The 25,815-nt window shown below is 32.5% G+C and overlaps 1 protein-coding gene across 8 annotated transcripts in view; it reads left to right on the top strand.

The window, feature by feature from the left end:
- Positions 1 to 25,072, top strand: part of LOC107227042 (protein argonaute-2) — a 47,109-nt gene extending 22,037 nt beyond the window's left edge. For 5 of the 8 annotated variants that reach the window (XM_046740219.1, XM_046740218.1, XM_046740216.1 and 2 more), the window contains 12 exons: positions 1,120 to 1,257; positions 2,166 to 2,488; positions 3,542 to 3,848; positions 4,050 to 4,272; positions 4,898 to 5,045; positions 5,138 to 5,401; positions 6,070 to 6,388; positions 7,133 to 7,484; positions 7,734 to 8,067; positions 10,125 to 10,324; positions 10,564 to 10,686; positions 12,351 to 25,072. In XM_046740219.1, the coding sequence (XP_046596175.1) occupies positions 1,120 to 1,257; positions 2,166 to 2,488; positions 3,542 to 3,848; positions 4,050 to 4,272; positions 4,898 to 5,045; positions 5,138 to 5,401; positions 6,070 to 6,388; positions 7,133 to 7,484; positions 7,734 to 8,067; positions 10,125 to 10,324; positions 10,564 to 10,686; positions 12,351 to 12,459 (2,840 nt within the window). In that variant the 3' untranslated portion in view covers positions 12,460 to 25,072. The remainder of the gene's footprint in view (positions 1 to 1,119; positions 1,258 to 2,165; positions 2,489 to 3,541; positions 3,849 to 4,049; positions 4,273 to 4,897; positions 5,046 to 5,137; positions 5,402 to 6,069; positions 6,389 to 7,132; positions 7,485 to 7,733; positions 8,068 to 10,124; positions 10,325 to 10,563; positions 10,687 to 12,350) is intronic. The other 3 variants (XM_046740220.1, XM_015668068.2, XM_046740222.1) reach the window with 3 other exon arrangements.
- Positions 25,073 to 25,815: the final 743 nt, after the last annotated feature.

The following is a 25,815-nucleotide window of genomic DNA, read 5'->3' as shown; positions in this document are numbered from 1 at the left end:
AACGAAACTTGTGTGAAAAGTTGGTACTTTTAGAGGCGCATTTGCGAAAAAATGATGCAATTTCCGAAAATCGTGGTTGAATTTTTTCGCAGTGTTCTATATTACACTGAGTAACTCCGGCAATTTGGGATCGATCTTTCTTAACTCCAAATTTGCTGAATGAAGGTAAAAATAGTCACATTTTTACACCAAGTTTTTTAGAGTAAAATGACAATATGGAGTCCTTCAACTTTGCCAAAGTATCATATCGATTTTTTACAAGTTGTTTGAATTTTTTGTCCTGATTTTACCGGAGGATATGTGATGGAACTGTCCTATAATATATTTTTGTCACCCCAATATTTGTTAATCGTTAAGAAATGAGCTCAAGATTGGTTCAAAATGCCACTATTTTAGCAAGTATTTTTTATGGTTGATAGCACTAATACAACTATATTTCGGAACTTTAGTCGCTGCAAGCCCTGAATTCATGAATTTAATTTAAGGATATTTTCAATTTACTTTTTCCTTTTTATTAAACAACAATTATAAAATATATTGCGGCAACATATATTTCTCTCAATATTCTTTTTCTGCTTCTTCTATTCTTCAATTATTCTTTGACCAAATTGAGAGTAAAATTTTAGGCTTTCTGACATTCTCTTTGCAATTTTGCTCTTTCTTCCGTCTTGTTTTTAATTTTTATCAATGTTGTAAATGATTGGGCAATATTCAAGAAAGTTTTTTCCCTTCGTTTCCTAGATTATTTTCATCGTGAGTTGTTATAAAATATAATTTTCCAAAATACTCGCTGCACTTCGTTGTAATAGATGACTTGATAAAGATATTCTCAGCTGTGTCATTCGTTTTCAAACTTGGACAATCCGTGGTCGTTTAAGTAACACATCAGCAAAGTAAAATCCAGAACTATCTCACTTCTTGGAATTTATTTTTTGATCGACACTTTGGATTTGTTAGCCAGAAGAAGGTTTTTCACAACACTTGTACGATCTTATTCTTCAAATCTGTTCGTTATTCTGTTTAAAACAATTGTTATTCTGCAATAGATTTATTTTGCAGAGCATTTCCCCCTAAAATGTGTAAAGCTTGCATTTTTCACTGATCGAATGTTACTTGCAGCTCCGCCACCTGGGCCAACGTCCAGCTCCTCTGTAGGAAGTGGTGGGGCATCAGGGAGCAACGTCGTAGCCTCGAGCTCCTTGGGTTTGGTTCCCGCACAACAGACACACACACCTCCTCAGCCGCCTGACCTACCCAGTAAGTATGTCGGTGTAAAAAACACCGCCAAAAGCAAGGCTTTTCTTAGAATTTAAAAACTCGTAACTATGAATTTCGTAACATTGATGCAACAGTTTAACGTATTTTTCGGAAAACGCGTTATTTCGCAACTTTAGGATTGCCTGGAATTCAGTCAACTTTAATCAACCACAAGTTACTCATATTTTGTAACTTCCTTCTTTTCAAGATATTCTTAAGTTGCAAAATAGTGATTTTTCATTCGATGTTTCGGTATATTAACGTTATTATAGCTTCGATTTTCTTATATTCATGAAGATAAATTGTTTAGGGTGAACCTGTGTATATGGCGAAGAAAATAACTATTGCTCAACTTTAAGATTAGTTTATAAAATTAGTTACACTCACAAAATGGAGTGACTTTGCTTCTATTGTACTATCGTTTACTGTTTTATGAGTTTTTACCCATTTTAAGGGTTTTAAGTACTGATTGTCTAAGTTAATGTTACGAATATCAACCTTGTAAAATAGAATCAGAGTATCGTGCTAACTGTGCAAAATTGTTAGGATAGTCGTAGAAAGTTCTGTACTTCAACGAAGAGCAGATAAATAAATAATTGAATATATCAGTCATTTTGGTATTAATTGGAGCTGGATTTCCTACACAATTTTTTTGTGTACACAGATTCTGCACAGTTTCTGAATTTTATCTTGTTGTTCCGTTACATCTCAGAATAAATATTGTCTCTGGCCTTTGAAAAGGGCAACTCTGATAAAATATAGTAGAAATAAAATAATAGTTGAGAATAAGTATTTTGAATACGTAAGTACAAAAACAAATGAGAAGTAAAATAAATTGAAAAAAAAAAAAAATTAAACAATAACGGTATATTTAAATGTAGTTTAAATATTGAAATGCGAATCAACAGAAGAGAAAGACGATGATTCTGATGAGCAACAAACCATTCCAGTGTTTTCATGCCCAAGAAGACCGAACATCGGAAGAGAGGGCAGGCCGATAAGCCTGAGAGCTAATCATTTTCAAATAACGATGCCGAGAGGGTTTGTCCATCATTATGATATCAACATACAACCAGACAAATGCCCCAGAAAAGTGAACAGGGAAATCATTGAGACTATGGTCCACGCTTACAGCAAGATATTCGGCACTCTAAAACCCGTTTTCGATGGTAGAAATAATCTTTACACTAGAGACCCGTTGCCTATTGGCAATGACAGGATAGAACTTGAGGTGAGTCCTAATTTGTTTAACGAATTGAATATGAAATTCAGAGATATTGATTGCGATTAAAAAGAAACACAATGGAAAATATTTCCAACGGAAATTCTACAATTTCGGAAGAATTGGCTTTATTTATATGAAATTGGATTGACAAATCGAGTAATTTTTCAGCTGCAATGCTTGACAAAATATCAAAAGTTTTACTTTAGTCGAAAGTAAAATAATTCATCGACATTGCACACAGTGTAATTAAAAATTTCATAAATCGATAGAAGTCAGGAAATTAGATTGAACGTCTGTGATTTACAACATAGTATTGCAACTTATTTTTATTTTTATTCAATGATTAAACTTGCATTATTTTAAAAATAGTTGTATATATTTGATAGAGCTTTCAAAGTGTTATATTAAACACTTAAATCTGTTCTCACCTGGAAGAGGTGAGAATATAGATCCAAAATGGAAGTTTCTAACAACGCTCATCATTGACTTTTTTTTTTTTTTTTGTTAAGAATCGTTGGTATGAACTATTATTTATAAATACTTGATGAAGATTAGTTTACTTGAATTGTAAACAGTGTCCCGATGGCTTATCAGAATTATTCTTTTATGATCAAGAAATAAAATAGGGGAAAGTATTATAGCCACGAAAATCGAATCGAATATTCGAGTATTCGAATAATTCCAACTTGTTCAAATAGTTCGAATTTTTCAAATACATATTTCTAATGGTTTGAATAACTGTAATGCTTTGAATTATTCAAATTATTTGGTTGTTGGACAATCTAAACGCGATAGCACGAATAGGCTGATTACGATTTAAATATCGGTTAAGCAGACCAATATTCTACTAAAAATCGAATTATTCAAATTACTTCAAGACTTGAATTATTCTAACTATTTCTAGACTCAAATCATTTGTAATATCAAAATTATTCCAAGACTCGAATTATTCAGATTATTCGATTCGAATATTACTCAGCAATTATTCGAGATTCCAAATAATTTGCACACTCCTAATTTAAAATACAGTGGATAACGAAGAATTCCTTGAAATTGCAGGTGACTCTGCCTGGTGAAGGCAAAGACAGAGTGTTTCGAGTAGTTATAAAGTGGGTGGCTCAGGTGTCTCTCTTTGCGTTGGAAGAGGCTCTGGAAGGACGGACCAGGCAAATTCCCTACGACGCTATTCTTGCTCTGGACGTTGTAATGCGGCACCTACCATCCATGACTTACACTCCCGTCGGCCGGTCATTTTTCAGCAGTCCGGATGGCTACTATCATCCGCTCGGCGGCGGCAGAGAAGTTTGGTTCGGTTTTCATCAGTCCGTCAGGCCCTCGCAGTGGAAAATGATGCTCAATATTGACGGTCAGGCTCAAGTCGCGCTTCAAATTTTTAAAATTGCTGATCTACTTCGCACTATAAATATTAAAGCCGATGTCAATCAAATTTAACAAATTTTTCACATTTGTATACTGGAATACGACTGATTCACATCGCTTTAACTTTGCAAAAGTTTTACACTGAATTTCGTAAGTTTTCCAATACCATTCTCCTTTTCTTTTGCAGTTTCTGCAACGGCGTTCTACAAGGCGCAACCCGTAATAGAATTCATGTGTGAGGTACTTGATATACGAGATATCAACGATCAGCGTAAACCACTCACTGACTCTCAGAGGGTGAAGTTTACTAAAGAAATAAAGGGCCTTAAAATTGAAATAACACATTGTGGGACGATGAGACGGAAATACAGAGTATGTAACGTCACCAGAAAGCCTGCACAAATGCAATCGTGAGTAAAAAATACCACACACCAAGTTGCACAACCATATATCACTTAAAAGTCGAACTTTTCATAATCTTTTGATTCGCAAATAGTTTTTTTTAAGGCAAAACGTACAAGGACAGTTTTTAAGTATTGATTGTGAAAGTTTTTGATGAACTGCTGTTTAGCTATACCTTTGAACTAAGGGGCTGTCTATAAACTACATAGCTGTATTTTGGGCAGCTCCATTACATTAAAAAACTGTTAAAGGAGTCGTTTTTTTTTTTTTTTTTTTTTAATTTTTATTATTCTAAGACAGCCCAAGGAAGAAATGATAAGATTAACCATGCATGCAAATCATTATTAACAGGTAAAGAATTGTTCTCAGCTTTCTTTCGTGATAATCAAGCTGTGTTTTAAGTGTACCTATTACAAAGGCACGTCGTTGAAACCTGTGACTGCAAAAGAGATAATATTGCGTGCGGAAATATGACTTAGAATGTATCAATTATAAAACGACTTATCGTATACTAAGACCTCCCCCCTCCCTCATGTACCCTAGCCGGACCTTTCACCCTCCCAAACTAGCTGCTTGGTTTGTGGACAGCCCATAGTAAAAATAATTTTATTTTCATACTTTCCAATGTTCCAGATTTCCTCTGCAATTAGAAAACGGACAAACAGTGGAATGTACAGTTGCCAAATACTTTTTAGACAAATATAAAATGAAGCTAAGGTATCCGCATCTTCCATGTCTTCAGGTCGGCCAAGAACACAAACACACTTACTTGCCGCTTGAGGTAAATTATGAAAATTTTTCAATATCTTGTTGAAGTTGATTGACAATCATAAATGAATCAACGAATCGATCGATCTGTGTGATTATTTCCAGGTATGCAACATAGTGGCGGGACAACGTTGTATAAAGAAATTAACTGACATGCAAACGTCAACGATGATCAAAGCGACAGCACGCTCGGCACCAGATCGTGAGCGCGAGATAAACAACCTAGTCAGACGTGCAGACTTTAATAATGACTCCTACGTACAAGAATTCGGTCTCACAATATCGAACAACATGATGGAAGTCAGAGGTCGTGTGTTACCGCCACCAAAATTACAGTACGGAGGGCGTGTTAGTTCACTCAGTGGACAGGTAAGGGAACCAAGTGTCTTTTTGCTAAGTAGCCTGGTTTCCCAGAAATCGATGCTTTGTATCAATTTTAATGCCGTGTTATGGTACATCGAGTATTTTTGTATCCTTAAATTACGAAAATCTGTTTGGTAAACACAAGATTGGATATTGATGCTACATTTCGATTTGTTTAAAAATTGTTGAAAACCTAGTAGATTTGGTCGATTTCACTCTGCGGTTGCTTATTTTATTCAGAAGACTAAAGACTATTTCGGACACAGTCTCTGATATAAATCTTCTATTTTTCCAGTAGCTGATTTAATATTTGTCATTTGTTGATTACAGTCCATATGTATTGCAAAGAAGTAAAATTAAATATTCAACGATACTAGCGTGACAAAAAAAGTGTTTCACTTAAATAACTCGAAAATGGGTGGACCTATTCAAATTGAATTTCTTCGATTGATTCAGTTTCATTTTATTTAGAACTGATTGGATTTTAAGCAAAATCGGTCGTACCATTTCTGGGTTATTTGCGAAAATGAAAATTCCTTTGTCCGAAAATAACTCAAAAACATATGGACCAATTTTAATCAAACTTAATATAGAATTGAGTAAATTTTTACCGGAATCGTGTAATTTTTTGAACTAAGAATTCTATAAATTTATTTTGTTTTCATTTTCAATAGACAAAACAGCAGGCACTGCCGAATCAAGGTGTGTGGGACATGAGAGGGAAGCAATTTTTCACTGGAGTCGAAATCCGAGTTTGGGCTATAGCCTGTTTCGCACCGCAAAGAACTGTGCGCGAGGACGCCTTGCGAACTTTCACGACGCAGCTGCAGAAGATAAGCAACGATGCGGGAATGCCGATCATTGGACAACCCTGCTTTTGCAAATACGCCAACGGACCCGACCAAGTTGAACCCATGTTTAGATACCTAAAGACAACATTCCAGGCTTTGCAGCTCGTCTGCGTTGTTCTACCGGGAAAAACTCCCGTCTACGGTGAGGCAGCTTGGATTTTTCTTCTTTGGTATCACCCAGTTTCAACTTTGAACTTAAAATTTGCCTCGTCATCTTTTATTGATAGAATTAATGATCAATTGGCGCAATCTAATATTTTAAGTTAATTAATTCATACCTGGAACTGATATTACATAGTTTCTTATTTGGGGTATGCAAATAATTCGAAATCATGAATCATTCGAATCGAGTTTGGATAATTTGAATTTGTGGAATCGTTACGTTGGAACCGCAAATTGTCTATTATTATATTATATACTGGCAAAATAATATTAATTTCATCAAGTTAAACTTCATTTTATGTCCAAAATAATATTTACAGTCACAACCATCATTCCACGGTAAGTATTTCTGAAGCAGGATAAGGAAGATGGAGAATTCGCATAATCTTTACTGATCAAATTATTAAAATAATTCGAAACTTCGAACCAATTTGTGAATAGCTTTTACAGGTCCAATCACTTTCTGATTACTTTTAAAGCAAATCTCTATTTTTTTAACTGCATTTCAGATAAATGAGTTGCTGAACAACTTTGCTTTAAAAAAAGTTAATCTGCGAGTGGAAATAATTGAATGATAATTCTAGGATTGTTTGTGGCTACATTTAGAACTAGCATCGAAAATACTGTGCAAAAGTCGCAGAAATTTTCTTATTTGTTGAAAATTGTCGTTCAATTTCGTAAATTTCTTAACGAATCACGTATTAACTTTCCTTATTCCTTACAGCGGAGGTAAAGAGAGTCGGCGACACTTTGCTGGGCATGGCGACGCAGTGTGTGCAGGCAAAGAACGTCAACAAAACGTCGCCGCAGACGCTGTCTAACCTGTGCCTAAAGATAAACGTCAAACTGGGCGGCATAAACAGCATTTTAGTTCCGAGTATCAGACCGAAGGTATTTAACGAGCCTGTTATATTCCTCGGTGCTGATGTCACTCATCCGCCAGCTGGCGATAACAAGAAACCAAGCATTGCTGCTGTTGTCGGAAGCATGGATGCTCATCCTTCAAGGTACGCAGCGACGGTGAGAGTTCAGCAGCACAGGCAGGAAATCATCCAGGAATTAAGCTCCATGGTCAGGTGAGCATAAAACATCAACCAAAAATTATCTATTCGAACTAATTTCACATTTTACTCTATTAAAACATCAGGAGATGACTTTTAGGCCATCTTAAATAACTTTTGTCTTTTTCCTAGAGTTTGATGTTGGAAAATAAAATAATTTGTCTGCCTTGAAAACTAAAACAAAAAACGAAAATTTGAAACAGTCCAGTGTTTATGCACATGATTTATTTCTCGAATAATTTTGGATTTCCTTAATAATTTCAGAGAGCTGCTTATTATGTTTTACAAAAGTACGGGTGGTTACAAACCTCACAGGATAATATTGTACCGCGATGGAGTGTCAGAGGGGCAATTTTTGCATGTACTTCAGCATGAACTGACGGCTATTAGAGAAGCTTGTATTAAATTGGAGAGTGAGTACAAACCCGGCATCACCTTTATCGTCGTGCAAAAACGACACCACACGAGGCTGTTTTGTGCTGATAAAAAGGAACAGAGCGGCAAGAGCGGAAACATTCCTGCTGGGACTACTGTCGATGTTTGCATCACGCATCCCACTGAATTCGACTTTTATTTATGCAGCCACCAAGGCATACAGGTAAATGTGAATAGAAAGTGTTCTTCCTCTTGAGCACAACTGTAAGAATGTCTGTAAGTGTGTTTACATTTTGGAATCTTACACTTCTGATGCGAAGCCCGTAAAACAGTCAATGACCGTCTAATAATTGAAATGCGGATATGCATTATCATTAATCACGAGGACTTTTCATTGTTGAAGATATAAATTTGATAAATTTGAAAAACTGGTAAATTTATATCTTCAACAATGAAAAGTCCTCGTGATTAATGATAATGCATATCCGCATTTCAATTATTTATATATAAATTTGATAAATTTGAAAAACTGGTAAATTTATATCTTCAACAATGAAAAGTCCTCGTGATTAATGATAATGCATATCCGCATTTCAATTATTAGACGGTCATTGACTGTCTTACGGGCTTCGCATCAGAAGCGTAAGATTCCAAAATGTAAACACACTTACAGACATTCTTACAGTTGTGCTCAAGAGAAAGAACACTTTCTATTCACACATACAAAAGCACAAGAAAACAAATTTGAACTAACTGGTGATGAGAGGAATTAACGACATCAGAGTCAGGGTGGCTAGGTAGAGTAAGGCTCCGGTAAAGCATCTCTAGATACCAGGTTCGATTCCTGGCTCCGCCGTTAATTTTTCGAATTTACCAGTTTTTCAAATTTATCAAATTTATATCTTCATACAGGTAAATATTACGTGTATTTACATTGAGTATTGATGAGTTTTCGATATTGGAAATGTTTTCTTTTTTCTTCACAATATGCTCTGTCGGAGATGGTCGAAAATCATAATTTGGAATTCAGAATTTGAACTTTAGTATAACAAGTGAAAAATACTTAAAAATATATCGAAATGACAATTAGTTCATAAATGTTGTCATTTTTGTTGAAGAACTGAAATTCCTGGGGAAATATTTAGAATCCTATCCAGGTATTTCGAAAATTCACAGCAATATTTATGAAAAATTTTAGAATATCTAAAAATCGTACATATTATTAATAATATCGAGATTTCGTACAAGGAACGGTAGAAATAAGAAATAAGAAAACCACAGTTAGAAAAAAGGAAATACTCTGTATAAATTTTATGACTCTCTGACTAACTTAAACTCTAAAACACGGCAAAGCACACAATATTTGTAAAATCTTGTGTAAAGAATTCCAAGAAGCACCTATAACACTTGAATTTTTACACATATAAGCTTTTGGAAACCTGTGTTTTGCATCTGAACTGAAATTCTGACTCCAAATCATCAAATATTTTGACATTTTCTTTAACAAGGGGAGTGTCAAACTTGGGAATCACAGATTTCCATCACTTTTATATATATTGTAGGGCAGGGTCCCCTCAATAAATATATAAAGCGGCAAGACGCCATTCGTTTTTATTATTGAGAAATTTCAACTCAAAGTTCTATATGTAACTTAAGTAGAAGGAACCTTTTTACCGGTTGCAGCAATAGTTCCGTGGCGTAGCGGTAACGCTCTTGCTTACTGAGCGACTTTATTTTTGATAATATTAATTACTTTGTTATTATAATTATTACAAATCCTATTTTTATCATTTTTTGTATTTTTTCCTAACTTAAAAATAAAAAAATAATTTATAGAAATATTAATTATTAATTATTTATTTTTGTATTAAATAATTTATAAAAAAAAAAAAAAAAAGTAACTCTAACGGAACTTGAACAGCCGTTCGGTCCCTCAGTAAGCAAGAGCGTTACCGCTACGCCACGGAACTATTGCTGCAACCGGTAAAAAGGTTCCTTCTACTTAAGTTACATATAGAACTTTGAGTTGAAATTTCTCAATAATAAAAACGAATGGCGTCTTGCCGCTTTATATATTTATTGAGGGGACCCTGCCCTACAATATATATAAAAGTGATGGAAATCTGTGATTCCCAAGTTTGACACTCCCCTTGTAAGTGTTCTATCATTACTGTAACGACCAACACCCAAACTTATTGAACCAAACAAAACGACTTTGCAGTCTTTCATTAATCTAAAACTCGTATTCGCCCAATCATAATCGATTTTTGTTAATTGCAGGGCACGTCAAGGCCGTCGCACTACCACGTTTTGTGGGATGACAATCACTTCGAGAGTGACGAACTCCAGTGCCTTACGTATCAGCTTTGTCACACTTACGTTAGGTGTACGAGATCAGTCAGTATTCCTGCGCCTGCTTACTACGCTCATCTGGTCGCATTCAGGGCCAGATACCATCTAGTAGAAAAGGAACACGATAGGTTAGTAGATGTGCTAATTCAGATTTCGCACCAACGGAATAATGGAAACTAAAATCTAACATGGCGGTTGGTCACATTTAATTTTAAAACACCTCTTTCGTCGTATTTCTTTGAGTATTTTGATTCTGTGCGAAAAAACCATGGCCTCACAACTTGCATCGAGTTGTCTGTACTTTTGTATTCATGTAATTCGCTGAAAACAATCCGTTGATAGTACTGAACTGTACCTAACCTACTAGAACGGGCAGTGCCATGGAGACTAGAGGTAGGGAGGCTGAACGCAATGCTGGCAAAATGGACTGTGAAAATGAACGATCCGCGGATTTTACCCGCCTGGCAGCGCTACCAAAACCGATTTTCACGTATGTATCTTATTCGTAACCAGGCGCTGGTATCGCTTGCCGATACATCCCGAACTACAAGATCTTTCATCACTCACGATCCACTTTTCGACGATTCAGCCAAATGCGTTCGACCCATAGACTTATAAAGATAGACTGAGCGCTCCTATAAGAGGCACTGACAATTATATATAAAGGACAGAGATATATCGGGAGTACTGCTCTCTCTTTTCAATCGGCGTCATGGTGGGATACAACGCAGCAGTGGAAGTGGAATAGCTAGAGATATAGGCGCATAATTTCGCCTCATTCTCCTCTACCGCCTCGATCCCCGCCACAAATATCCTCAGAGAGAGAAAGGAGTACTACCAGCATATTTCTGTCCTTTAAATGTTTGCTTCAAGCGGCTCGTGAGAGCGCTCAGTCTATCTTTATAAGTCTGCTTCGGCCTCCTTACCTCTAGTCTCCATGGGCAGTGCCATTGTTTTCGTAACACGTGGCTTAATGCAAGAGAGATAAGCACTCAAGGAACATCCATCCTTATCTACGGTTTTTCAGTTGGCCAAGTGGAATTAACCCTGGGTTCACATGTACGCAACGGCGCGCTCCACCAATAAGAGGTGATTTTGCCGTCCTTTTATTGGTTAAGCGCGGTCACCTTGCGCTTGATGCTGCGTGTATGTGTTCCAGGATTAAGGTCGTATCAAACGTCGAGTCAAAGAGCTTTAAAGACAGAAATATAACGTAATGAAGGCTTGAAGGTGCAACTGAAATTAATCGACTTGAATTTAGGTGAAAGAATATTGACTTAAAAAGATACTGTAGTTAGTCTATACTGATTGAGTTAAATTTTGCTTATTTTGACTAATATCAAAGCCTACGCAGCACTGATGTGAAAATGGTGCAGCTAGCGCAATTCTACATAGTACATGCAATGCCAAACAAAACTGTCCAAAAGCTTTTTGGCTATCGTGCGAAAATAACACCAGGAAATGCATTCTTGCAATCAGTGGTAATTCAATTATAGTAATAAATTTTTAGGCATTATTGTTGCATAAACTATTTGATTTCAGCATTGTATGTAGAATTGTGTTGACTGCTGTATATTCACATCAGTGATGCGTAGGCTTCGATAGTAGTCAAAATAAATGAAATTTTACTCAATCGGTATTTTCGTGTACTCTCTTCATGCACTCGATTTGTAGAGATTCAATCTTGAAAGTTTCCACCGAATATTGTTTTTTTTTTTTTTTTTGTAAATTAAAAGTGAGAACAAGAAAATATGCGCCTTGAGTTTCTTTGTATTTTTATTATTGAATGTGGGAAAAACAGTGTTGTTATGATGAAAAAAAATTGAAAACAGAATTTAGATTAGAGATTATCAGGAATGTTCAAAAACCAGAAAAAAACCAAACAATTTTTCTTCACATTCATTACTTGTGGGAATCGGGTTGATTGCAATGTTAAAGAAAAAAGATCAAGTGTTTCGGTTCAAGAAAAAAACTGTCAAATTGTCTTGAAGCTTGAAAAATCATTTTTCACTAAATTGCTTGACAATGTTTCATTTTATGAAACTTCGCTACTCTCTCAGCTTCAAATTTTTGAAGTAAAAGCTACGAATTAAAAAAACGTGATGCGTCGACTTGTACAAATTTTTCAAGCAACCTTTTATTTTCGTGTTTCAGTGGCGAAGGATCGCATCAATCTGGTTGTAGCGAAGATAGAACGCCGGGAGCAATGGCGAGAGCCATAACAGTGCATGCGGACACAAAGCGAGTCATGTACTTTGCGTAACTTGGGTCTGTGTTATTTATAAATATATACATACACACGCACGTTATATGAAGCGTTCAGCGACCGAATAGGCTAACTTATGTTGTCGATAAGGCTCACTGTAACTATCTTAAGCTCACTAAAATGAGCCCTATCGACAATGTAGGTTAGGCTACTCTGAAACTGAACCCTTCATACATAGCACGTTATGTTGATTTCTAATTAAAAATGGTAGAGTAAAAAAAAACCAATTAAATCAACAAAGAAATAGGAGTATAATGCACGAAGATAATGCAAAAGTACGCAGAATAGCTGGTAAAAATTAGTTCAAAAACGACGCCACACAACACCAAAAATATCGCCGGAAACGGACTAACAAACAGAAAAAAAAGAAAACCGAACCAAACCCAAAAAAGAGAAAAAACGCTGTGCGTGATAGCACAAATAAAAAGGGATAAAATAATGCTGAATTATTCACCGTTTAATAACGCGCTTTCGCCATGTCTTTACATATGTCGTTTTGGAAAACCAATTAATTCGAGAATAAACGGTTTTTTTTTTCTCATGACTGTACGTAGGCTATACTTAGAAGTTGACGAAAAAAAAGTTGAGAAATAAGGCAAAAAGAAAATACGAAACAAACTTAAAGTTGAGTCTATAAGTAAGTAAATAATCAATTTAGTGAACAACTTTACTTTTGACAATCCTGCTTGAGTGATATAATGTTCTCTTCGGCTTTTTATCTACATTCTCTTCTTACTTTACACATTTTCGCTTTGATTCTAATTCATTTTAATATTCCGTCGATAGTATCATCGTTATTATTAATGTTGTTATTAGTATTATCACCACTATTCTTGTAAATTATTGCCGTTTTTATCATTTTTTTAATATCTTCTCTCAGTTTTTCCACGCACACCCATCTTTTAAGTTACGTAACCATTAGGGCTGTGCGAGTTCCCAAAATCTTGGGATAAAAAGTTCGGGTTTGGAACCGGTTTGTATCGGATCAGGTTGTTTTTGGCGGTCTCGGAATGGTCGGAAAAAGCAAAATTTTGGCGATTTCCGAAAACCTCGGGAACCAGACCCGAAACTAATAAACTTTGCCCGACCCAACCCGACCTAAAGAATTGTGGCACCCGTACAGCCTTAGTAACCATCGCTGCTGATTAATAGTATTATTATAATGCTTTTATCTCACTGTATTTTTCTTTATTTTAGATTTTTTTTTAACGTGCTCGTATTTTCACTCTGCCTGTCAGTTTGGCTCTTCATCCTTTTTTTTTCTCGCTTACTCGTGCGCCCGTATAAAACTAAAAACTAAAAATTATAGAAGGACAAGAAGTATAAAAGAATTAAAAAGTATCACTTGAAAAAAGGACCAACAAACATCCATCGAACACGAAGAAAACACTCGAAAGTCGACACAATAGATACAGATGTACAAAAGGAAAAAATAGAGATAGATTTTACGACAGGCGAGTGATAAAATCTTCTTTAACGTACCACTAAATAAAAGTAACGGTTACAATCGTAATAGTAATAATGATAAATAACGATTATTATAATAAAAGTAGGAGTTGTAGTAGTAGAAATGGTAGTGATAGTAGTAGTGATAAAAATAAGAATAACGAGGGTAGTAACGATTTTTGGATTTTCATTCGCAACAAATGGCGAGGCGAGACAATTTTGTATTGAAGGAATAATTGTAGCGAGGGTGAAAGAAACAAAAGTAAAAGAGACGAAGAAAACTAAATTTGTAAATTGCAATTTCAATGTATCTGAATTTAAAAATTCTCTAGCAAAGGTGCTGTTGAGGCTTTTTGTCAATGATGCATTTTTTTTTATTTTTTCTTTAAAGAGATACAAAGTAAACGACGATTAAAATATACAAGTAAATAAATAATGATTAAATTAATTCGACGATTAAGAAGAGCAACAACCGCCGGCAAAACAAAGAAAAACCAAATTTCTTGTGAAAATAACGGGAATAATAAATAAATAATCAAATGAATGAATGAAGAAAGGAATGAAAAAGAAAATACACAAATAAATGAAAATAAATGATTAAATAATTAAACGATAAGTAAGAGATGCGCGTCTATATTAATGACGCACAGTTCATGTGAAAGTGGAAATATGGAAAGTAAATAATAATAGGAACAATCAATCACGATTCGAAACTGTAAACTGGGCAGAAAAACTATTTTCAACCAAATTTGAATAATGCGAAGTACGACGTTTTTTTTTTTCTTTCCTCACGTTTTTAATCATGTTTTAAACATTTTTTTTGCATCGTGTTTTATATTGCCCACATCTGTTCCAATCAATGGGGCATTCCATGCGAGCTTTACCAAATGTCTAAGTCTAACTGTCAAATACGGTGCGACCTCTTGATAGGGCCGCTCACGGGCTGTGAGTGGAATGAATTTATGAGAATTTCGGTTCCCCCACACTTGACCACACATGCTCGTTCTCGCTGTATTGTTGAGAGAGAATGCGAAAAATTGGTAGTGGGGGATGCACCCGATCTCGGATTAGTGGAAGCGGCACTATTGAGAGGTTGCACTGTATATAATTTTACATCGGTGTTGGAATTTTAAATTTTCCTGTTAAACAGTAACTTGTCAAAAAAATTTTTCAAGCTCTAAAACTTAGCACGTGGTTTCAAAGTTCAAACATATTTTATTTGCCGTTAAATAATTTCGCAGAAATGTTATTATACGAACGCAGAGTCGACGATTTTCATGATATTTTTATTTTATTTTTTTTTTTTGTTATCGCCGCATTGTTGTTACAAGGTATTTTTTTAAACAAGGGGTAACTACACAAAAAAAGAAAGAATAGGGTTTCATGTAAAGTTAAATTGAATTGTTCATGTGGGTATGCCTGAGATATCGTGAAAACCTCTTCAAGTTGGTCTTTTGCGAACTTCGTCCCCTCTATGAGATTATATTATATATGTACGAATTTATCTTTTCTCTATTTTTGGCTGCAAAAAAGCAAACTTACGCTTATTTTATAACGAAATGGTTTATTAGTATTATTATTATTATTATTATTATTATTATTATTCATGTGCATATTCATATTGTTATTACCATTATTATCGTTATTGTGGTTATTACCGTTATTGTTATTGTTATTATTAACAAAAACAACAACATTATCATCAAGGTCATTATTGTCATTGGCATTAAATCTTTTAATCGCCTAATCAATTAATCAATAAGTCGATCAGTCGCTGGGATAAAGGCGAGCAGATTAATTAATAATTACAATGAATTTCCTAATACTCTCAAAAGCGACAAAACTAGCAAGAAATTATACATAAACAGTGTAATTCGTCTCGAAATTAATTTTTGTACCACAGAGTACTACTGCAAATGTATTCTAACGTTAAGTAGGGTAGAGATAATCGTGACAATGGTAACTTGAAATCCTGTAAATCGTACGCCAGAACGATATCGTATTTGTGATGAAATTTAGAAATGCTCCAAAAATTATGCCGCAAAAATAATTGGAAAGAAAGAAAGAAACAAAAAAAAAAAAAATGAAAATTGTAATTACGATAGTTATAATTATATCTAGCTATGATATTAATAATAATATAGCAAATTTTTTTGGAAGAGTACCAATGACGTGTGTTGTCTGTTTTGTTTTTGATTTTCTTCTTTCTTTTCTTCAATGTTTCCAAAATCGTTAATTTTTTTCCCGTTATTGTCGGAACTGGTTTTTTTCACCCGTAGGTACGTCCTTTTTTCTCCCTTCCCTTTTTCGCAAGGAGATTAATAATCTTAAGCTTTGAGCAAGTTACCGATCAAAAGAACGGAAAGAACTCGAAAAAAAAAGAAAAAAAAACAAATCAGAATAAACGATCGGATATGAAATCTCAACAGGATTAGGATCAAAGGATTAGGAATTTTTTTTTAAATACGCACTCGCACGCAAACAAAAAATCGTTAGAACCTTCCGGCAATGTATATTTGACATATTATTCAATTTGAGTAAATATCAGATTTTTATACAACAATCGTGAAAATAAACGGTGATAGACACATTTCTACAATATTAAATGCAGTCGATTTGCGATTTACAATCGGTGGTGAATCACCGATGTGTCATATTAATAATTAACATTATTATTTTAATAAATACTGTACTGAACCGAACAAGAATTTTAACTTTCCGCAAATTGCTTGCACGATATTTCTAAAAATACGAAAGTGGAGTAGAAAAGATATGTATATGTACATCCATAAAAAAAAATATACAACTTCTGTCAGTTCATTGTATCTAATATTTGGTTTTTGCTAGCACACAAATGAAATCAATCATTTTCACCATCGTAAACTTAGTGGTGTGCCAATGATAGGAGCCGCAACGATGCAAAATTACTACAAAAAAATGACAGTGATAATAATGATAGTGAAATCATGTGTCCAAAATGAATTACAACCGTCAAAAGATTAGGATGAAAAAAGTGAATGTAAAAATCCATTCTAAATACTTGTTAGGAATTAGTAATCAGTAATGTTGAAATAAAATTCAATCATTCGATAAAATTGGTAGAGAAGTTAAAAGCAATAACAACAACAGCGATAAATCATTGAACAAGGGTAGCAGTGAAAAAAAAACATCCTACAAAAATCAGAAAAGAGTTGAAGCAAATTCTGATTTCTGCTAGTATTTTTTCATATCTATAGTAATTTCTTGAAACGTTCTACATATGTATAATATAAATAGGTTTGGTGTAGAATATTGATCTATACGTATGTACGTATCATGTATTATACATATATTTTATAAGAGTAATGATAACAATAATAGTAATATGGATGATGAGAGACGTAAATATCAATTGGTACACACATACCTATTTAAACAATAAAAAATAATAACTAGTATAATGCATATAGGTATATATCGTAGGAATATAAAATACTAAAATCATGTCACGATTGTTGATTGGAATTTCTTATATGTACTATCAAATCAATTAGCCTGTACAATAATGAGATATAATAATGAGTGAAACGACAACAAAAGAAAAAGAAATTAACAATAACAAATCTCCACTATATATAACGGTAACGCTAATAAAAGTAATAGTAATAATAATGATGACGATGACGGCGACAACAACAACAAAACAACAACAACAACAACAATAACAATATCAATAGGAATAATTGCGCGGCAGCGTAAAAAGCGGCAGCAGCCCGTATATACTATTATATTTACTATATTTAATAATTTATACACGTGCGTTAATTTTAATAATAGTAATAACGATGATGATAATGATGATGATGATAATGATAACAATAACAATAATAATGATAATAGTTATGTCCCGACAAATAGAATAATTTTAATGTACCGAATGTTTGTTCGAATTGTTTGTGCATCCATGCATACGTATCATTATTGCATGATAACACCGGCAACGTCAAGAATAGCAACAACAATGAAAATCATAAAATTAAACGAACACTTGTGAATGCGTGTATATGATTACAAAAGTAAAAAAAAAAAATTATTCGTACAAAATACCAATGCAAAGAAGAACTGCCCGTGTACACATACTTCAAATAACCGCACGAATGATCTGTATGATAATAAAAACAACAATAACAATAATAATAATAATAATGATGATAGTAATTGTCTCATCGCACTATTTTAACCGCCTCTCGATGGATACAAAAGAGCGGAATAATCGTGACAATTATGAATTCATACACAACATATATTTAAATATATGTATACATACATATGATGTATTATATACCAATAATTGTATAATATAATGAATAACAATAATATTAATGATAATAATGACGCTTCGATGCAGTTAACCCTTTTCTGCCCAATGAAATTTTTGCCAACTTTTCAGATCATGTATTTTTCTTGTTGGTCAAGGAAAAGATGAATGGAAAAAACAATGTACATAATTTTGAAAAATTTGCTTACCTTTTCGATTTAATGGTGGCTTAGTTCATTTCATTGTAGCTCATGTTTTTACAATCACGCCGAATTTCTTCAACCTAGTTGTGTTAATCAACTTTTTCGTTTCGTTTAGAATTTTGTGAGGAAAAAATAAAAACGTTATTTAAATAATTAAAGCGGACAAATAAGTTGTAGCTGTCTTAAATGCGATGATATTATATTTGGCAGAAAAGGGTTGTTCACCGCAATTGAATGATTCTGGGAAGATGTTCATTCGTTTCTTGATTCTCGGGAGGATTTTAATGTACATTCAACAATTAGAGTATCTTTCTCCTTGGCGCTCTAATTTTTAATACTTCTGCTTCTCTTCTCTCTCTCTCTCTCTCTCTCTCTCTCTTTCTCTCTCTCTGTCTGTCTGTCTGTCTGTCTGTCTGTCTGTCTGTCTGTCTGTCGGTGTCTATCTGTCCGTCTGTCCGTCTGTCCGTCCGTCTGTCCGTCTATCTTTTACCGTTATACCTGTAGGTTTTAAGTTTGTATTTTGATTCTCGTTATTTCATTTTGAGTTGAAATTCACAAGCGATGTATTAGTAAGACAGTAATCAATATGGCGGCGAAAAAAACGATCAGCTGATCATTACCGGGCAAACAATTAATGTGAATTTTTTAGGGCTTGAAAAGTTATGCAATGTGACAGTCTTCTATTTTATTGTGTCAAGTTGCAATATATTGCAGTAAAAACTATTTTTATAATTGAATACTAGTTATATCGCTTTGAGTAGAAATTGTAACATCTGCTACCAGATGTCGCCGCTTATCGACCATCATGCGAACGAAGATTCGCGTTTCGGCACTCATTTCAATACCTTTCGCCCATTCATTCGGGCACAATGAAATCGAATCGTATTCTGTGCGAAATAGGGAAACTCCGCAACAAATCTGTACAATTTACGTAAATTTCGTTGTACCATAAGGTTGTCGCAAACGTAAAACTGAATCTCCATATTTAGGAACGTGGAAATATAACATGGCGGTATTACGGACAGTTAGCATTACTTATTTCTCTTTTTAAAATGAATTTACTCAACAAATCTGGTTTTTGAAATGCCACTATCTCATTTTACAGTTTTTTCTTCATCTGAAATTGTATTTGTAATTACAGAAAACAAAAATTATTTATTCTCAATTAATGAAGGATGAAAAAGTTGTCGAAACTCAAAACTATGAAATTGATTTACATATACATTCTCTTTTTATTGTGGATGTTTTTTTTTTTATTTCACATCCAGTAGAACGGAACTGAAATGAATAATACTTAGAATCGTTTACCACACTTCGGTATAAAGTAGCTGATTTTTTTTTTTTTTTTTTTTTTCTATACATCGGTTTCAGTTTTATTCTAAGTTTCTCGTTGTACTAACAGTATGTAACAATGACATTATTAATATTAGCATGAATACTTCACGAAATCTTGTATTCACTGAAAGTGAATGCAGTAATAACGTGAAGTAAAAAAAAATTATAATAATAACGATAGCAACAACAACAACAATAATTATAATAATAGTAATAATAATATCAGAACTATCAATTTAGTAACAAAAAATAAGGGCAAGTATCCAGCATTTTTACCTTTACGATAGATATGAAATATTGACAAATGATAAGAAAATTGTTACTAATAATAAGCATGTTCAAAATATAATCGCGTATCAGGGTAGAGAAATGGTGGAAAAAAAGATGTCGTCTTTGCTTGATGATAATCTTTATAATACTTAGTGTCTGGCTCCGTGAAAACTATTGCATTTCTGTTGATTCGTTTCTTCTCTAAATTTCTCTATAAATTACATGTATGTATAGTGTAAACAAGAATGCAGTAAGAAACGGAAAATTACTATAACGACACTTGAACAAAGATAAAATATGGTATGCTGATTTCCGTAAAATCGTACGGTTTTATAGCAGAAATTTGCAAATAATAAGTCTCGCAACACGAATGATTAATAACAATAACGATAAGGTATGTCAAAAACAACAGGACATAAACAATACAACAAATTTCAACGGTCAAGAAATGAGCGAACGAAAAAAAAAAAAAAAGAAATTAATAAATAATACGTATGTATTATTATTGACGAACAAGTAGTGATGAAATGTTGCAATGATTATCAACAGCAGAATAAAAATTGAATAAATTAATAATATGTACGTGTAAATATAATACGTACACCAGCAGTGAAACATCGTCGTGTTATTAGGTGTAAGTCTTTCAAAATAATAATAACAACAGCAACAATACCAGCAACAACAACAACAATAATAATAATAATCTTAAAAATAATATACACGATTGACACACCAATAAATTACGTACGCGTATTTATATATATTTATTTGGGTGTGATAGTAATAATAGTTACGACAACAATGATTATGATAATAACGACAACAACAATATAATTATTATAATAATGATGATGATAATGATAATGATAATGATAATAATAAAATACCATCAACAATAGCAAAAAGAATACTAGGCAGATAAATAATTAATATAATTTAAAATCACGTGACATTATCGTCTTTGTTGTAATGATAAAAACAATTATAATTATAACGTTGATGACGATAATGATGATAACAATAATTTGTGTGAATTGCGATGAAATGGAACCAAAATGCATATTTAAAGAGAGGTGTGAATAAATTTGAAATATAAATGCCTGTTAATGGATAGGTCAGAGCGGTGTACATTGTTTACACTACTTACGTATAAGGTGAATAAGCATACCTAGTAATTAATAGGTATTATTTACTTTGATAATTAATAATAATTAATAATAATAATAACAATTAACAACAACAACAATAATAATAATAATAATAATAATAATATAGTAACAATAACAATGATAATGCAACACGAATCCGTAATAACGCTAAATTAAATTTATTAACGAGGCCATACAGATCTATTATATAGGTTTTAAGTATTCCCCGACTAATATTATACATCATATATATTCCATAAGTATGATGCATAAAATGGTGTTTCTTCTTCTAAAATAACAACAATATTACCAGCAAAAAATTTAATTAAATAAAATGAATTGAATAAATGGAGAGATAATTTATAAAAAATATTTAAAAAATTTATTTTAAATCGACGCACTTAAAATTGCATCTATTCGCGCACGTGTGTATGACGGGTGTATTTTGTATGATTATAATATCTATATTGCATTAGAGTACTAAAGCGATGTGAAAAGCGCATGAAAAGGAAGAAAAAAAAAAAGGCATGCTCCTTTTTGTTCGATGAATATCATTATTCTTATTTATAAAATTATACATAGATTTCCAAATGAATTTGAAAATTTTCAGTTTTGTGATAAAAAAATGTCTCTCATAAATTTGTAGAAACAGGAGAAAAAGAAGATTAAAATATCATAGTAGTTTTTATATCTGTTCTGACATTTTGTGTGAATTAATTTTGGTCTATCAAACTCGCGTAAAGTTCTAAACTGAATTTAAAAATATCTGTCAAAGCCTATCAACAGGTATAAAAATAATAATAATAATAATAATAATAATAATAATAATAATAGGCGTCTGATTCATGGCAATTTTTTAAGAACTTGAGTATAAAACAAGTTACGGATGTGAAAAAAATCTGATGATAAACATATTAGAAAAATATTGACCATGGAAATTTTACATCTTCCTCGAATTTTATAGGAATATTCGAATAATTGTTTCCGTAATATATGCAATGATTATTATAAAATTGATCGATGTACGCCGAAACTGTAGATCGCTTCAGGTTGTATGAAAAAATTATTGGTATATTTTGGGCGTGAATTGATCCAAATTTGCAGGAAAAAAAAAGAAAAAAACGTTAGTATCATTAAAACGTCTTGCAATCGGATCGTATTATCGATTAGGTGAAAAGGAATATATTTTCTATTTTTGAATTGATTTGCCAATGGATCGTAGTGTTTGTATACTTATTGGGGTACTTATGAAAACGTTAAACGTAGCAAAAATGTATCTAATCATGAGTAAATCAATGTCATCGACGATTCTAAATAATCTGCAGTTTTTTTCTTTTTTTTTTCTTCATACATGACAAGATAGATTCGAATCTTGCAATTGAAAAATTTCTCTCTCCACCTCAAAACAGCTTGAAAAGCAAGGAAAAACCAGCAGGCTCAATTAAATAATAACTCGTGTATATCTGATACCTCGAAATTATTCATGCATCTAATATACAGCGCAAACCTAATTATTCCACTAATAAATGAACGAAAAACAATAATTTACAAAATGTAGAGTTATAAGAAAAATTAATGATTCACATATAATGTTTCATAATATTTCGTCACGTACACTGTCAATTTTTTTAATCTAATTTTTAACAAATATTTTCGAAATCATTGCTATTGTTGTTATTGTTATTGTTATTGTTATCATTATTATTACTATATTATTATTTTTTTTTTTAACGGTTTTGTTGATCGTTCATTCGTTAGCTTCAGATATATACATTAGAATAGGTATAATAAGTGTGCATTAAGAGCTGTATAGTATCTACGGGTATGATAAGTCTAAGAAATTAATTATTTATAATGTATATTCATAGAGAGAGAGAGAAATTTTTTGTCGTACCTACAATTGTGGAAGAAGTGAACAAAAAATTTTAGAAAATAGGCGAAAAGGAATAAAAAGAGTCAGAAAAATGTAAATTAAACATATATTAACCCTTATCCTGTCTTCTGGTTGAAGATCCAAAAGTTTTTTCGCTTTATTATTCATTTGGGGGAAAGCCGCGCTCCTTCTACTTTACAAAATATAAACATAACAACAATTCGCGCGGGCACATAGGACCCCGTATGACAGGGTGAGGGTTAATAATAAGAAAAAAAAAAACAAAAAAAAAAAAAACAATGTAATTTAAAAGTGTATCAGCTTTAATAATAATAATAACAATAATAATCAGTAATTAAATACCTTATAGATGGATGATACAATAATTGTACCAAGGCGTACACATGTAACATATTTATCATGAAATTGTGTGTATATTATACGCTATATATATTATAGTAGGTATATGTATGTTGTGTAACGAATCGTGAATTATTGTGCGGTGAATGTCCAACAATTGATTAATAATTACTTTATTAAATTGTTCAATAATAATTATCGACACACACACGCGTACATTACACAATGCACTCCGGCAAGTTTTGATCGATCGATCGATCAAATTGTATTACTTATTTTGTTTAATGAATACACCCACCTATATATTGTGTATATATGAGGAAGCAAATATTGAAAATTGGATAATAACCGAAGGAACATTTCAAACAAAATAAATATGAGTCTACAGAAGCTTTGATCGTAGAGATTGTATGTTGTAACCCACAGCGGGGGATTAAAATTGCAAGAAAGAAAAATCAATCAATAAACTAAAACAACTCGAAAATATACTTTACGACAATAAAAAACAAAAGTTAATATTACATCGGGTAGTAAAAGAGAATGAAGAAAAAAAAAAAAAAAAATTAAGCAACTTGAAATTGAATCAATAAATTATTAGAATAAAAACTTGTTAAATATATTTTAATTACATTTTTTAGTTGCATTTGTTTTTCCAATTTCTTTGTTTTCCATCGTTACTTTTGAAAGGTTTTTGAATCCAAACACGATTTTATTGGAAAAAAGAGACGTATTTGCAATGCAATAATACCTCCCTCTACTCATACTGAAACACTAAAAAAATGCACACCAATTAATTTCACTATAATAATATATGCCATAAACTCGATAGTGTGTTGTATATTTGAAAATTCCAAATAATCGTATGTATATTGAATATCGTCATGATCGAGTATATATAAAAAGAGAAAAGAGTATAAAAGTCTAATAAAAGACAGAAAAAAGAATTGTACCTAAGAAAACAATAATGCACGTATACATGATATACAATATTATAATTATTATCTATTATTCGAGAGCGTGAGAAAAAAAATATTAAAAATGTGTATGTTATAAATAAACGTGTAAAGAAGGACAAGCGGGAAAAAAAAAGGTAAACAAAAAACCAAATTGAAAAATTTTAACGGGTAATACGATAAAAGTTAGGTATAAAAGTACACGATCCTAACATCATAAAAATACGCATTGCAAATTTTTAGCAGGAAAGATGAAGACAAAAAGATTGCGATAATAAAGATAACTATACGATAATCGTGTCGTTTTATATATCGACAATACATCTACTAATTGTCGTAATAATAGAAATAACATTCATTTAAATCTGGGCTGCACGTTGAAAGTAACTTAATAATTATGTTTGTTAGATTTTTATTATTACCTTCTATTATAATTATATTATCAAAGAAGGAAAGAATTAATGAATAAGGGAAAGAAGAAGGAAAGAAACTGAAGGAAAACCTGATTAACAAAAATATGCCGGGAAAATTTTTTTATTGAATAGTTTTTAAGAAAGGTATTTATAACAAATATTACGATGAATAAATTGTAAATATTATATGAATCGTAGATTATTTTAAGCTATATTGTCATACATAATACATGTATGCGTGGTGTATATGTATGGTTGATAATTGAGTATTCTCTGGAGAAAAAAGAAAAACGAAAAAAAAAAAAAAAACAAGCCAGAAATAGAACAGAAATGAAAACTGATGTAACGGTAACGCTAATAATCAGTAGTAATAATTAATGTGATCGAACCGTGTTAGGTCAAGTCACACATCTATACTCTAATCGCAATAGAAGTTTATCTGGTAATCTTGAAACAATTTAATTATACAAATATACAATACCAATTTATAACGATATATATTTATATCGTGATCATGTTCGTTCAATTTAGTCAAATTGATCTGTATAATCGGTGCCTGCATTGTAAAATGCACATTATACGTTCCATATTTAAATTTTGTTCGTTCACGATATAATGGAAAACGTTGTTTTCACGTTGGTAACTCGATAGTGAGATAACTGGGGAAAATAAAGGAATTAGTTCAGACCGAATCGTATGTATATTGTGCATATGTAGGTACTTGAATTGCTGTCGTGTTCGATGAAATATAGATTATATGTACAGGTCAAGTATCTCTCTTATATGTAAATGCAATTCAACATTTCACGATGAATGTTACGACAACAACGGAGTAATTAAAGAAATAAGTAGCGACAAGTTTGTATATAAACACATCACACACCCACACACACGAATATACAAGTATATTATATTTATAATTGTAATGAAATTTTAAAACGACGTTTCAATTATTACCCGCTACCCCGAAAACGAGTTCTAGTTAAGTAAAATGAATGTACCTGTAGTGAGTAAAAGTCATAATTGATGAATTGTCCGAAAAAATAATTGAAGGA

Source organism: Neodiprion lecontei, chromosome 5 (assembly GCF_021901455.1).
Source record: "Neodiprion lecontei isolate iyNeoLeco1 chromosome 5, iyNeoLeco1.1, whole genome shotgun sequence".
In the NCBI taxonomy this organism is placed as follows: Eukaryota; Metazoa; Arthropoda; class Insecta; order Hymenoptera; family Diprionidae; genus Neodiprion; species Neodiprion lecontei.
This window is presented reverse-complemented; position numbering and strand designations above follow the sequence as displayed.